Source organism: Orbicella faveolata, unplaced genomic scaffold, assembly GCF_042242905.1.
Source record: "Orbicella faveolata isolate gen_17 unplaced genomic scaffold, um_ofav_v1 contig_24, whole genome shotgun sequence".
NCBI classification, from domain to species: domain Eukaryota; kingdom Metazoa; phylum Cnidaria; class Anthozoa; order Scleractinia; family Merulinidae; genus Orbicella; species Orbicella faveolata.
Genome location: NW_028301552.1, coordinates 30,617,325 through 30,630,214, shown reverse-complemented (window position 1 = coordinate 30,630,214; position 12,890 = coordinate 30,617,325). Strand labels below are relative to the sequence as shown.

At 39.7% G+C, this 12,890-nt stretch overlaps 2 protein-coding genes across 3 annotated transcripts; one reads left to right on the top strand and one right to left on the bottom strand.

Annotated features, from left to right (window-relative positions):
• Nucleotides 1-1,482: 1,482 nt before the first annotated feature.
• LOC110050834 (uncharacterized) lies at nt 1,483-5,486 on the top strand. 2 transcript variants are annotated; one of them, XM_020756805.2, is made up of 3 exons: nt 1,483-2,952; nt 3,389-3,484; nt 4,055-5,486. In XM_020756805.2, the coding sequence occupies exons 1-3, from the start codon at nt 1,501-1,503 to the stop codon at nt 4,550-4,552; spliced, it is 2,046 nt and encodes a 681-aa protein (XP_020612464.2). In that variant the 5' UTR covers nt 1,483-1,500; the 3' UTR covers nt 4,553-5,486. The 2 variants fall into 2 exon arrangements, with proteins under 2 accessions (XP_020612464.2, XP_020612466.2); XM_020756807.2 differs by lacking the exon at nt 4,055-5,486 and adding an exon at nt 3,885-3,991.
• A 262-nt stretch (nt 5,487-5,748) lies between these two features.
• LOC110050835 (uncharacterized) lies at nt 5,749-7,451 on the bottom strand. The gene has a single exon (XM_020756808.2). It carries the CDS (start codon nt 7,385-7,387, stop codon nt 5,972-5,974), a length of 1,416 nt encoding a protein of 471 aa, XP_020612467.2. The 5' UTR covers nt 7,388-7,451; the 3' UTR covers nt 5,749-5,971.
• Nucleotides 7,452-12,890: the final 5,439 nt, after the last annotated feature.

Here is a 12,890-nt window from a genome sequence, read left to right as displayed (position 1 = left end):
GTGTCTGTCTGTATAAAAACTTGCCCGTGCTAGATACGCTACGAATGCGTTCAGTTCCAAATAGAAATACATTTCACGTTGTCGATTTGCAAAAGTAGCCACGTTCTCGTTGACGGCGTGGTTTGCGGGGGATATCTACTAAACAACGTGCACTCATAAAGGCCCCATTTTATTTCGACACGATTCCGCCTTCGCTTACTGACTTCATGAATTCATTCAGAATTGTATTGTAACGAGGAGTTCCTTTGTTCTTAAAATTTTATATTTTGTGAAAGGCTCTTAATCCAAGGAAACAAGGTGTGGCTCGCGCCCATGTCTCGTCCCATTCCCCTTTAGCCAAAACGTCTCGCCTCATAACATACTATCGAATTTCGAGAGAAAAACAGACTGCCAGCAGTCTAGAAATAAACAGACCCGACCTCCACAATTCTGGCGCGGAAACCTGTCGCAGTAAAATCGTCCTAGAAACCACAAACCACCAAGAGCTTTATACAGGTTTGTATTTAAACTGCCGTGATTTATTTTACTTAGAAGATTTCGTCGAAGGCTTTGGTATTATGTTGCTCAAGTGTAGGCTTCTTCGTTCTCCAGACATTTTTTAAACCATGCCACGACGGGACTAGTGTCCTCGAGTTCCTCCTTTCGGCCATTCTTCGTGGTTTAAGTACGGCCCACGGTCGCTCAGAGCTAGACTACGAGTAGTCCCTCTCTCTTTCGCTTAGTCCGTCGTGCGAGGCGCGAAAGAAAACCGCGAGGAAAAAGTAGCCGCGCGAAATCCTTGGGGCGAGGACCGCCTAAAGCCAGGGAGTTTGAATTATGCATAGCTCTTACAACGCAAAAATATGATTGGCTTATGTCAGGAGCGTTGACAACGCGTTGTCAACATTCGAGATACATGTGACGTCTTGCAGGAATGTTTTGGAACCGGAGGAAATCGAAGCGTCGGCGTCTATGGAAAGCCAAATGGTGCAAAATTCAAGAAACAAAATTGGCTTCACGTTCAACAAATTTGCTATCAAGGTCAAGAGAGACTTCAATCAAGCTCAACAAAATCAATTCACGTTCAACCGATTTCCTCTCAAGGTCAAGACATTTAGACTCAAGCTCAACAAATTTCCTTTCAAGGGCAAGAGGTATTTGAGTCAAGCTCAAGAGATCACTTAATCTACTTTCAACGAAAAATTTCTCTCAATTTCAAGCTTCGTTCCATATCATCCCCAAATTCCCCGTCACGTTTCAACAACTCGACCTTTTAAAGTCAAGCCGCGAATGACGTGATGCTCAACGTAGCCAAATTGCAACATCAACAACCCAAATACGTTGTCAACAACCTCGCCAACCAGTCAACAAAGTAGTTAACCCACAATGCAATATTCAATGCAAGAAGAGACATTTCCCACCTTGCCCCCAGGCTCAAATTAGTTTTAAATTCGGAGAGGTCTTGGGCACTAGCTTTTTTAAGGCATACCATAAAATTGTGCAATCTCTTCCTCGTGCAAAATGGCCGAAAGAGCGGAAAGCCCCGATGAGAGAATAGAAGAGATAGTTCGTAGATGTGTACGCGAAGAACTGGGTAATTCTAGAGGGAATTGCAGTAGTCAAACATTGGTCAATAGAACGAGAAACCTGATTCGTTCATCTGCTTCATTTACTGCAAGGCAGCTGGGCGAAACAAGCCAACAGCCAGCGCCAGCGTCCGAATTTCGTCGTAATGCACCAGCCATGTCTGCTCGTGTTTTCGATAGATCGACGTCTGTAACCGGGCATCCTTTACGGAAAAGAAAAGTTCCAGCTTCAAAGCAAAAGACGCACGTTGTGCCAAAGACAGTGTTTCTTCTTGATCAAGGAAATCTCAACATTGATGACGAGGATGACGATGAAGGTCAGAATGATGAATATGTAATTAAGGAGGAAATGATTTTAGTGAAAGGGGAGTTTGATTTGTTAGCTGGTGCTGATGAACAATCTATTCGCCAAGAATTGAAAGAAGTATTTAAAGTCAAATTTCCACTGATTTCAGTGAAAGACTTTGACTTTGTCAAAAGAGAGAGAAACACCATTGTAACACCTGTGGTGAAAGAAAACCATGCATGGGACTATGCTCACGTGAAGCATCTTTGTGGTGCTGGTAAGCTTTATGTTAGATTGAATATCAGCAAGGATGTGATTGGATGTGCTTCTGATGATAGTGACAGTAGCTTGCTAACCATAATGTCAACCCCTAATGACAGGCCCATTAGTTCAGCAAGCACATCACCACCCATTGTTGCGGATGATGAAGTACCAACAACATCATCAGGTGTTTCACACATGGATGGAGACATTTCCTCTTTGACTGTATTATTTCCTGATGCAAAACTAAGTGATATCAGAGATGCCCTCATTCAATGTGGTTCACTTGAATTGGCAGCTGAGAAATTAAGTGACAAACCAGCTACATGCAAGCAGTCTGGTGCATGTATGGATGCTTCACAGGTACTAAAGAATCTCAAGTTGAAAATGAAAGGGTATGGTCAGGCAGAGAAGATAAAAGTTGACAGAGAAGATCTGGTACTTGATTTATTTCATTATTACAAGGACTCTGACTTTAATCCAGAGTTGCAGATTAAAATTCAGTTCAGAGGAGAGCCAGCAATTGATACCGGGGGAGTGCTTCGTCAAGCTTATGAAGATGCTTTCCTTGCATTGGCAAAAGGGGATGCAGGGTTAAAGATGTTTCAAGGTCCATTTGAGCATCTAGTTCCCATATACCGAAGTGACAATGTGCTAAATGGAGTGTTTGAAGTTCTCGGGAAAATGGTCGCCCACAGTATGATCCAAGGTGGCCCAGGGTTCCCTTATTTGTCACCAGTGATATATTGGTACATTGCCACTGGAGATTTACAGCAGGGCATTGCAAGGGCTAGTGTCATAGACATCAGTGATGGAATCTTGAACAGCTATGTCACAAGGGTAAGTGTTGTAAGTGTTGTTACTTTTTCCCATTGTTATTATTGTTATTATTAGTATTATTATTATTATTATTATTTATATTTATTATTATTAACAATTAAATTATGGACTAGAGTCTGATGACTGAAATAACCAAAACAACTTTGAATTATAGTACTGTAATCAGACAGTTTTAACTTAAAGATTTGGTTAATGATATTTCAATGTTAGTATTATGGTATTTGCATTGGTCAAGTGTAATGTCATTCTCTGTTCTGGTGCTGAAAAGTTTCATAAAATGCCTTTCTGCATTGAAAATTCATCCTTTAAGGTTTGGGCTAATACTGCATTCTACAATCCTTTGTTAGGTTCTTTATTTCATGATGGAAAAAGTAAATAATTTTCATTTTTAAAAAGAGTTTGTTTTTTATCAATGATATAGCATTTTTTTTTACAGATTAGAGATGCAACAGCTGTTGACATTGAAACCATCAACCAGGAAGATGACTTTTTACAGCTGATGCAAAACTGTGGGGAAAGAAGACTGTTGAAGGTAAGGAACAAACATGGTATTCAAAATGCTCCTAAGTTTTTGTCCATGTACTCTATTTTTTTGTTCTGAGGTACATGTCCTTATTTATATTTAATTTATTTTGAATCTTGACATACTGAACCCACAAATGTAAATGTTTCATGCATTGAAACATGCATCAGGTAGATGGACTCCTGTATATGGCAGACACAAGCTTAAGTGACTCCCAAACTTTACTTCCCTATTTCATGTAAAACATGCCTGTATTCAAACACCTATTAAGTGAACACTAGACAAGGTCATGTGAGAGTCACCTTTATAAAGGTTTACCTGTAGTTAATAAATACTAGAGCTTTTTACAGTGAAACCCAGAAAGCCATGCTCAACTAGAATTGTTTCTGGATTGTTTTCTGTTTCACAGCTCACATCCAATCAGATGTGAAATGAAGAGGGAAGACTTATCAGCAAGAATCCACAAGAGTTACTTAAATTGCCCTTGTGACTTCAAATGTATCATGGCATAAATTTGTGTGAATGTATTCTAACTCATTACAATATCATAATAATAATTATTTACTTTGCACTTTACAGGAAGAGAACAAATTAGAAGTGGTGCAGTCACTTGTGATACATGAATCACTTATTAAACATAAAGGAGTGCTTGACCAGTTCAGAAAGGGTCTAGCTATTTTGGGTCTACTGGAAGAAATTGAAAAAGCACCAAGCAAATTTGAACATCTTTTTGTTCATCAAAAAGGTGAAATTAACTCAGATTTTGTCAAATCTTTGCTGCGCTTGCCAATATCCACTGACCCTAGTGTAATAAATGTTACACACATGTTATTAAGTTTTATTGTCAGTGCTAACGAAGATGTTTTGTGTAAATTACTGGGTTTTGTCACTGGATGTAAATCCACAACTGCAGCTTTGCGCCCAGGTTGTGTTAATGTTACTGTTGAAGACACCCCAAACATTTTTGCCTCAACTTGTACCATGGAGTTAAAGTTACCTTTGCATTTTAGTAGCTCTGCACAGTTTGATTTATGTCTGAAAGCAGTTCTTGATAGCTCCTCTTTTAATACTGTGTGAGAGTTTTTAGTCATCAGTCACTATCTTGATTCATCTTTTATTGACACTATAGTAGCGAGTCTCTATTTGAATGAAATGTCTGCATGTTTGTTATTGTTTTTCACTCCAATGCTTTATTAGGTAATAAGACTTGATATTGCTAAGGTTGAAAGCAAGGTGATTTATGTAGAAGCTGGGTCTAGGCTGCTGCAATGTTGACTCTACAACAGTTTTGAATTCTGTTGAAAGCATATGTTTCAAAGGAAAAAGGAGCCAAAATCTCCTCCCCTTGATGTTTGAAAAAGTCCAGACTGATTTCAATTATCTCTTGTTTAATGAATGCATGTCTGGCTAACAGTGGTTGTGTTTCAATATGTTGTTTTCTCTTAAAATGGGTTTTGAACCTGGGCTACAGCTCTACCTCATTAATTATTTTTTGCATTATGCAAATTTCAGTGATTTTTTGACTTAAAGTTGGTGTTAGTGAGACTGGTTTTAATGTTAAGAAAGAAATATTTTATAGCCATCCAGCATTTTGGACCCTTTTGCATTGGGTTTACATTATATTGTTGTGGCAAGAGCATATTGGTGTATTGTGTTTCCAGAAAATTTCCATTCAACCCCCACAGAGGGTTTTGTTGTGGTTTGATCCCCACCCCTCTGGAAAATCTTGTTTAGCTTCGTACTTTTCTTTTAACCCCCCACCCCCACCCCCACCCCCTTTCTGTGTAAGACCAAAATACACAAAAACAGTTAAACACTTTTCACAACAAGATGCATTTCTGATTTGAACACATGACATTGAACTTTTCACATATGGTACTTGCAAGTACAATGGCTACATGTAGATTTCAGAATTGCCAACGATCCTCCATGGGGTGGTCTATGGATAATTATTTTCTGAAACCCCATCACTACTGTTGTTAACTTCATTGAAATAAACTGCTTTACCAAACTACTTGCATTGCTTCAGTCATTAGATGTAATTGACTCAACTGGAATTTTCCAAGATGGCAGCAACCCAACCTTGAATGGCTAATACTTCATTGGTAAAGAAGCTTGGAGAATCTAGCCACTTCATGCATTAACCAGGCATTTACACTAGTCACCACCAAAAACAGAAGATCGTTTTAAAATAATGTACACTATTTATTTTGATAAAGTAGCTGATAGGTAAAGTAGTTCATCCAAGCTTTGCCTGTGAACTATTGGCCATTCATAGTTGGGGGTCACTGTATTCTTGAGATCCTCAAAAATAGTTTCATTGTTTATAAAGGACAAATTTGTTTATCTTGTTCAAACAGTGTATGTGTGACACATGTTCTGTGATGTCTTTGTACCACAACAGAGAACAAGGTTTCATACTGCCACTAGCATAATTCAAATCCCCTTTCCCAGAAGGTACACCATTAAGTTGGCATTCATGATATGTCATTCTCATCACTCTTGAGATCTGTTATTATACTCTCCAGCTTGTGTTAGAACCAATAAAGCGTTCTGAAACAAATCAATACCAAAACTATTGGAATGTTGCAAAGGATCAATACTTTGCCTAAGCAAAGTTAAGATGTCAGTGGGTAAGTCAATATCGACATCTTCAACCTCTACCGTGGAAAGTCCATCATCACTGGGTGTTGGTGCAAAAGGGTCAAACCCATACCATTCTAGGTCATCAACATCTCCCCCGGATTCTGCTATATCAGAAATGCCTATAAGTGAATGATTTCTCATGTCAAGCACCCCATTTGTCCACATCTGAAATGGTGACCATTGGCGCTCCGTTCTCATGGGATGATAATTCCATGCAGCAGAAAAGGACTGGAGGGCCTTATTTATTCTGGGGGTAAAAATGTAGTGTAGTACAAACTTGTGTAAACTATTGTTTCGCTGAAGGAGTCCTGATTCTTCCATGGCCTGAAATGTGTAATAAAAAATATGACACACAGTGCAAAACACATCCCGCCAGAGACGCTCGATGCGTTGATTGTGCACCGATGTTCCAGCCAGGAAACTTCCTCTATTTGGACCACGCACCTCTTCCATTAACTGCCACACGCCCACATTTTCTCCACCATGATCACTCCGTAACCTTGAAGGCCAGTGATAGCGCTCAGTAGCAGAGAGAAAAAGTTGACTTACAGTTTCCTTTCTGTTATTCGTGGAGCAGTGAAGATACACTATCAATCTTGAAAAACCGTCTATTGCTCCATGTATAACAAATCCCCAGTTCACGAGGCTGTGGTGGCCATCAATGTGCCACAAACTGTTTGGCCCTTGCACTGAATAAGCTCTTCTTGAAACAACAATTGCCCATCTGATGCGAGAGTTATGCGGATCTACTCGAGAAATACTTGCTCTTACCTTGCGGCGCTGTAGTCTGAAGCCAAGTGACTTAAGAAAACCTTGAACTATGGAACATCCCACAAGATTGCCATGCTCTTCAATAAACTGTTTGACATAAAAGTCAATTTGTTCATCAGATAATGCAGAAAATCCTGTTGTTTCCTGTAAGCCAAATTCAACAACACGTCTCCTTATAGTCCACCTTGAAACAAGGAGCATGTCTGCAATTTGTTTCCAAGTAAAACCATAAGAGCGCAATTCCAAAAGAACATCCTCGCTGATTTCAAACCTCGGCCTGCCCGGCCGACCACTTCGCTCAACTTTGGGGATTTCTAGCGAATAAACTGCCAGGTTGTTGCAAGGAGAGCTTGTTTGAGTTTCCCTACGTCTTGTCCACTCTAAAAACAAAATTCGAAAGTTTGTGAAAATTTCTTGCAGAACTGATGCGCAGTTTAGTCCTCTCTCGATCGCTGAAGGTATGACTTGTTGAAGAGCAAGAAGAGCGGACTCCATTCGAATAAATACATTTTCTTGCAATATACAATCTGGTGAGTCGTACAATGCTTCATAATCAGTCAATAAACGGACCAATTCTTCAAAGAAATTGTCCCATTCTTCGGTAGTTGAAGTTTCTGCCATGTTTGTAGCCATCTTTGATTTTTGGCGGGAAAATTTGCGAGATGCATTATGGGTAAATACTTCATGAACAGTATACGAAGTCTGTTCCACACGTTGCATTGTGGGTTAACTACTTTGTTGACTGGTTGGCGAGGTTGTTGACAACGTATTTGGGTTGTTGATGCTGCAATTTGGCTACGTTGAGCGTCATGTCATTCGCGGCTTCTTGAAAGGTCGAGTTGCTGAAACGTGACGGGGAATTTGGGGATGATATGGAACGAAGTTTGAAACTGAGAGAAATTTTACGTTGAAAGTAGCTTAAGTGATCTCTTGAGCTTGACTCAAATACCTCTTGCCCTTGAAAGGACATCTGTTGAAAGTGAAGACGTTATTTTGTTGAGCTTGATTCTAAATGTCTTGACCTTGAGAGAAAATCGGTTGAACGTGAACTGATTTTGTTGAACTTGATTGAAGTCTCTCTTGACCTTGATAGCAAATTTGTTGAACGTAAGGCCAATTTTGTTCCTTGAATTTTGCACCATTTGGCTTTCCATATGCGTCACGTTTGGCAAGCTGTGATGTTCTTGCGATTCTGCTAACAGGCTTTGGAAGGATTTCAATTTATCGAGTGTTTTGTTTGGCAAAGCTTTCCACCTCCAACCCGATTGCGAGAGTGTTAGTGATTTCGCCGCTCAACAGCATTGTCCAAGAACAATTCAGTGAATATGAATTCACTAAACTTGGCCTTTCTGCCGTCCATTTGAAAGATTGAAGCGGACTTTCACTTGAAACCGGACATATTCTCTAGAAACTTTCCGCTGCTATCGGCAAACATTTCACCGCAGTTAAATGATCTCCTATGTCAAATACTACAATACATATAATGTAAATTCTCGGTTGAAACTCTGCATTTGAAACTTTCGCAATAACTTTTAGATTTACACCGAGAGACGCAGCAAAAATCGTTATAAGATGCCTTAGCTTCGCCGTCTTCTTTTTAAGACTTCTTTGACAGTTCCGCTGAACGAAGTTATACTTCTCACGGCATGTTTTTGCCTCGCGACTTGAAGATCAGAGTAGAGCAATTTTATTCAGGATATCTCTCCGGGTTTAATGACAACAGGCGATAACAAGAGGAGGACGTCAAGATGAGAAATCCTACACCGAAAAATCACTCGGCCGTGACAGGTCAAACTCCCTGGGTACCCGAGACAACCCTTCCCCCGCCTTACCCCGGCCGAGCTAACTTTTAGCTTATTTCTTTGCAAAATCAACCAACCGTTTACATTAGGATTGCGAACCCGTCTCGGGGGGCGAGACAACTCGGGTGGGCGAGTTCTTCACTTGTTGAAGAATTTGGAGACGACGTCTTACAGGGAACCTGAAAGTTCGCATTCTTTTCTTTAACCAAAGCACATTCACCTTTGATTTTACGTAATTATCAAAAATACATTGTTACAAAAGCGAATAATCTAAGCGCACAGTATAATTTTTTCTCCTATCCTTTGGACGTTTGAATGCTGGCATAGTCAATTGGAAAATGTGTATAAATTCAGTGTGAAACAGTGGAAATGGGCTAATTGTAGACCGCGAACAAGGATGGAATTATTCAGTGAGCGTTAGCCATTTATTGTGACGATCTTTCGCATCCTTCAGGAGCACGCCGGACCATTTGGCACGAAAGCATGATACAACTTGTTTTCGCCAGCTCAGAAATGCTCATTTCTCGAGACAAATAGCCCGGCGTGGAGAGATGTCGATATGCACTTTGTTGCAAGCTACGGAGGAGCCAAGAGAGTAAACTAAAATTAAAGTAACAATAACAAAACTTTAGAAAATCACTCGAAAATTTCAAATGACTCACTTGATTTTTATTGACTTCTTTCTGTCGGTGTATTAAGAAGGCTGTCTGTTTCAGACCGAAATATGCCAACACGAACATTTTAAGCTAATTTCGAGTTATTGCTTTTTTTTTTAATTTTTGAAGTAGCAATTGAATATCGGCAACTTCAATTTCGAATCGTATGACTTGAGCAATGCTGAGTTGTCTAGAGACCATTGTAATTATCTAGCCATGTTTGTGGGAGACACGTTGTTTCGCTGCCTGGACATAACTGCTGGAGGTTATCACAGAATGAGCAAACATCTTCTTCCAGAGGGAGTAGCAATGTTTGCAGTCGTTGAATGCTACGTAAACTTCGAATAGTACTGAGACCTACTTGCAATGTGGACCTGTTTGTTCCGGTTTTAGGTTTTATGCATGATGCCCGAAGGCGTTGCACGTGATCAGTTTGTTCTATTCTCTTGAATTCTCTGTGAACCGTTTCTTAGAATGCACGTCGACGCATAATCTGCTTCCCATAGATTCCCCGGCATTAAGTCATCCAGTTTTATCGTCCATCGAGTGAACAATATACACTTGGAGCAGATTATGGACGGTGCCTACTAAATACAAAGGTTTTTGCACCAGGTTAGGACCACGCGGAAAAAGTAGATCTTTGCAAGGGCTATTGGAATATACAAAGAAAAATGGGGGTAGCCACGCATTTTTTCGAGATAATTAACCATGAATCTCAGCAAAAATGCTGACATCAGCATTTTTCTGAAAAAAGAAGGAAGGATATTTCTTCTTAGAATTCACCTCTATCTACAGAAAAGCAAACGCATTAATAAAGATCTTAAAACTACATGGTAAATGGTAACATAAAAACCATTTTTGGTATGTTTCTAATAACAAAATCATTGCAACAGCGTTTTTAGCGTCTCTGACAGCCTTCCTCTGGTTCAGCTAAAATACAGTCTAATTAGTTTTCCCTCACAACCAGAAAGTGATCACGTGTTGAATAGGCTTACCACTTCCATTTCATAACATAAAGTGTGGGGGTAACCACGCGTCTTTTAATGTTATTCATCTTTTTGAAAACTTTTACGGTGCCCGTTACATTTTTTCCTGTCACCTCCCCAGTAAATAAAACTTTTACGTATCTCGCACTTGTTTTGCGCGCGCACTGCGCCATCTGCAGGTATATGTTTACAGTTGGATTTCAGCATAATTTTCGACAGATAACAGCTAGTTTTTCAGTTTTTCAGCTGGATGACGTTAACAGTTAGTGGTTAGCGATATGCTGCTATTCTGGTGTTCCTGGTTTACGTACAGGTTCATTAAACTTGATTTGGTCAGAGTAGGAAAATTTTGCTTTCATTGTAGTCGTGTACTTGGTGGCGTAGTTGATTGCGTCAATGTCAACCCGGTGCGCACTAACAAAAGTAGGCACCGTCCCTAAGGTACTGCATGTTAGTCATTTGATCTACTCACGAGGTAAACTTTTAACAGACAATTGTCCTTTTTTTCTGGGTTTCTGAACGTTTATAGCATGCTTATTAGATATGTGGAGTTAATCAACTGATCAGTCATTATTTGGTGTTTACAGTCTGCTTTCGATGTTTGCGTTCTTTGTCATCTTGCTGTATTTTGCTCTTATTAACCGAGCAGGAGGTCTGTATGGGAGAATCTTGACCGAGGTCGTGAGTACAGACCGAACGCAGTGAGGTCTGTACACACGACCGAGGTCAAGATTCTCCCATACAGACCGACTTAGCTCGGTTAATAAGATGTTTATTATATGGCAAAGAAGAAAACTTTAATTCGTTTAATGTAACTGGTTTGCTGACATTTTGCTTGCAAATGGAGATGAGCTTAACTTAAACCTGTCGAAATTTGCTCGTCCTCTTTACTTTTTGTTTTTTGTCATCAGTTTTTTGGCACTTCCATAAATGATTGAGAAGAAAATAAAAGAAAACGGCGAACGTTTTTGTATTTGAGTTTGCTACTTTTTCGACGCAAAATGAAACCGGTCTAGATGCCGGTCTAGATGGGAAAATCTAGACCGCGGTCAATATCAATTTCAGCCAGTCAAATTCGTGAATTCGGTAGTTCCCAGTCCTTGTGAGACACAGCCATATAATAAATGTAAGTTATCGAATTCTCTGGGGTTATCACATCTAGTTTAATACTCTGATCAAGTTTAGTTACAATAAACTTGAAAAAGAATGGTAAACTGCTCATAATCAACTAACACTGTAGAATGCGCCTGTTCAGGAATGCTTGCCATTACTGATATTATAACATTGACACTTCGCCAGTATTTGCAAAATTTCAAGTGACTCATGTTGAGTTTGATTGACTTTTTTTGTAAGTGGATTTAGAAGCCCGTCTTTTTAATTTTATACTTAAATGTGCGAACTTGCACTTTTAAAACAATGCTTGTCTTGTAGTCTCTCAATGCTTCGAAATAGGGTATAGCACTGACACTGTGGACCCCTTTAGTCTGAATCGCTGCTACTTTAGTGTTTAGGCTTACCTTGCCTATGGATATATTTACAAAATTAGAAAAATTAAAATTAGTTTAGTTCATGTTTAAAAAAATATTCAGGTAATTTTAAGGCCAATAAATACCTCTTACTAACCGAGTTCGAGGGCCGTACTGTAAGTTACGGACTGAGTTTTCCCCATCGATTTATGGCCCAGGCACGAAGCGCGCGGGCCATAAATCGAAGGAGGGGAAAACGAGGATCCGTAACTTACAGTACGGACCGAGAAGACGAGGTTGGTAAGATATTTATTTATCCCTACTGTGTGTCTGACGCGTTCGGGAGCGATTTCTATTCACGCGCGCGGAACGGCTCCAAATTTCTGATGTACCCCGAAAGCAAAACGAGTCAAATCGAAATCGTTGTCAAGTGACTCTTAAGTCGTTAGCAGCCAGTTTTAATACACAATTTCAGAAGTAAAAGAAAGTTTTAAACTTTTACTTGCTATAAAAGTTAAGAACACATGGCGATAAATCACGAAACATTTTGGCAACAGAAACAACTTTAAATTTTAGCGGGCAGTACAGTAGAATACGGCCCGCTAAATTAACCAATCACAGCGCGAGAGAGATATATAATGACTTCTGCAATGCGCCAGTATATAGCGACCCATCAATCTGCCGCGTGTCGAGATCTCGGGTTGCGCTTCAAGAAAATTTACCCTGCTGCAGACAAAGTTCTCAAATAATAATTTTCGCGTGAATCCCAAACTCAACAGTACAACTTTCAGAGCCCAGTTCAAAAGAGGGTTCAATTAACATTGGGTTAGATAGAAATAATCCGTAGGTTTCTTAAATGAGCTAGGTCACGGTTTGCCCATATTCAAAGGTTTTGCCTCAATTTTTCACATTCGTCGTTTGTAATCCGTGTTAATCTTCTCCATCCTTAGCCATCTTTGTTCCTTTAGGTTCCCATCATTATCTCTTTGGTGTAAATAACTCAAAACACCTTGACTGAGCTCCTTTAACGACCGATGGTGAAACAGCGTTGTTCAAAGCAGGGTTTGGCTAACTCGAAAAAGGTGTTT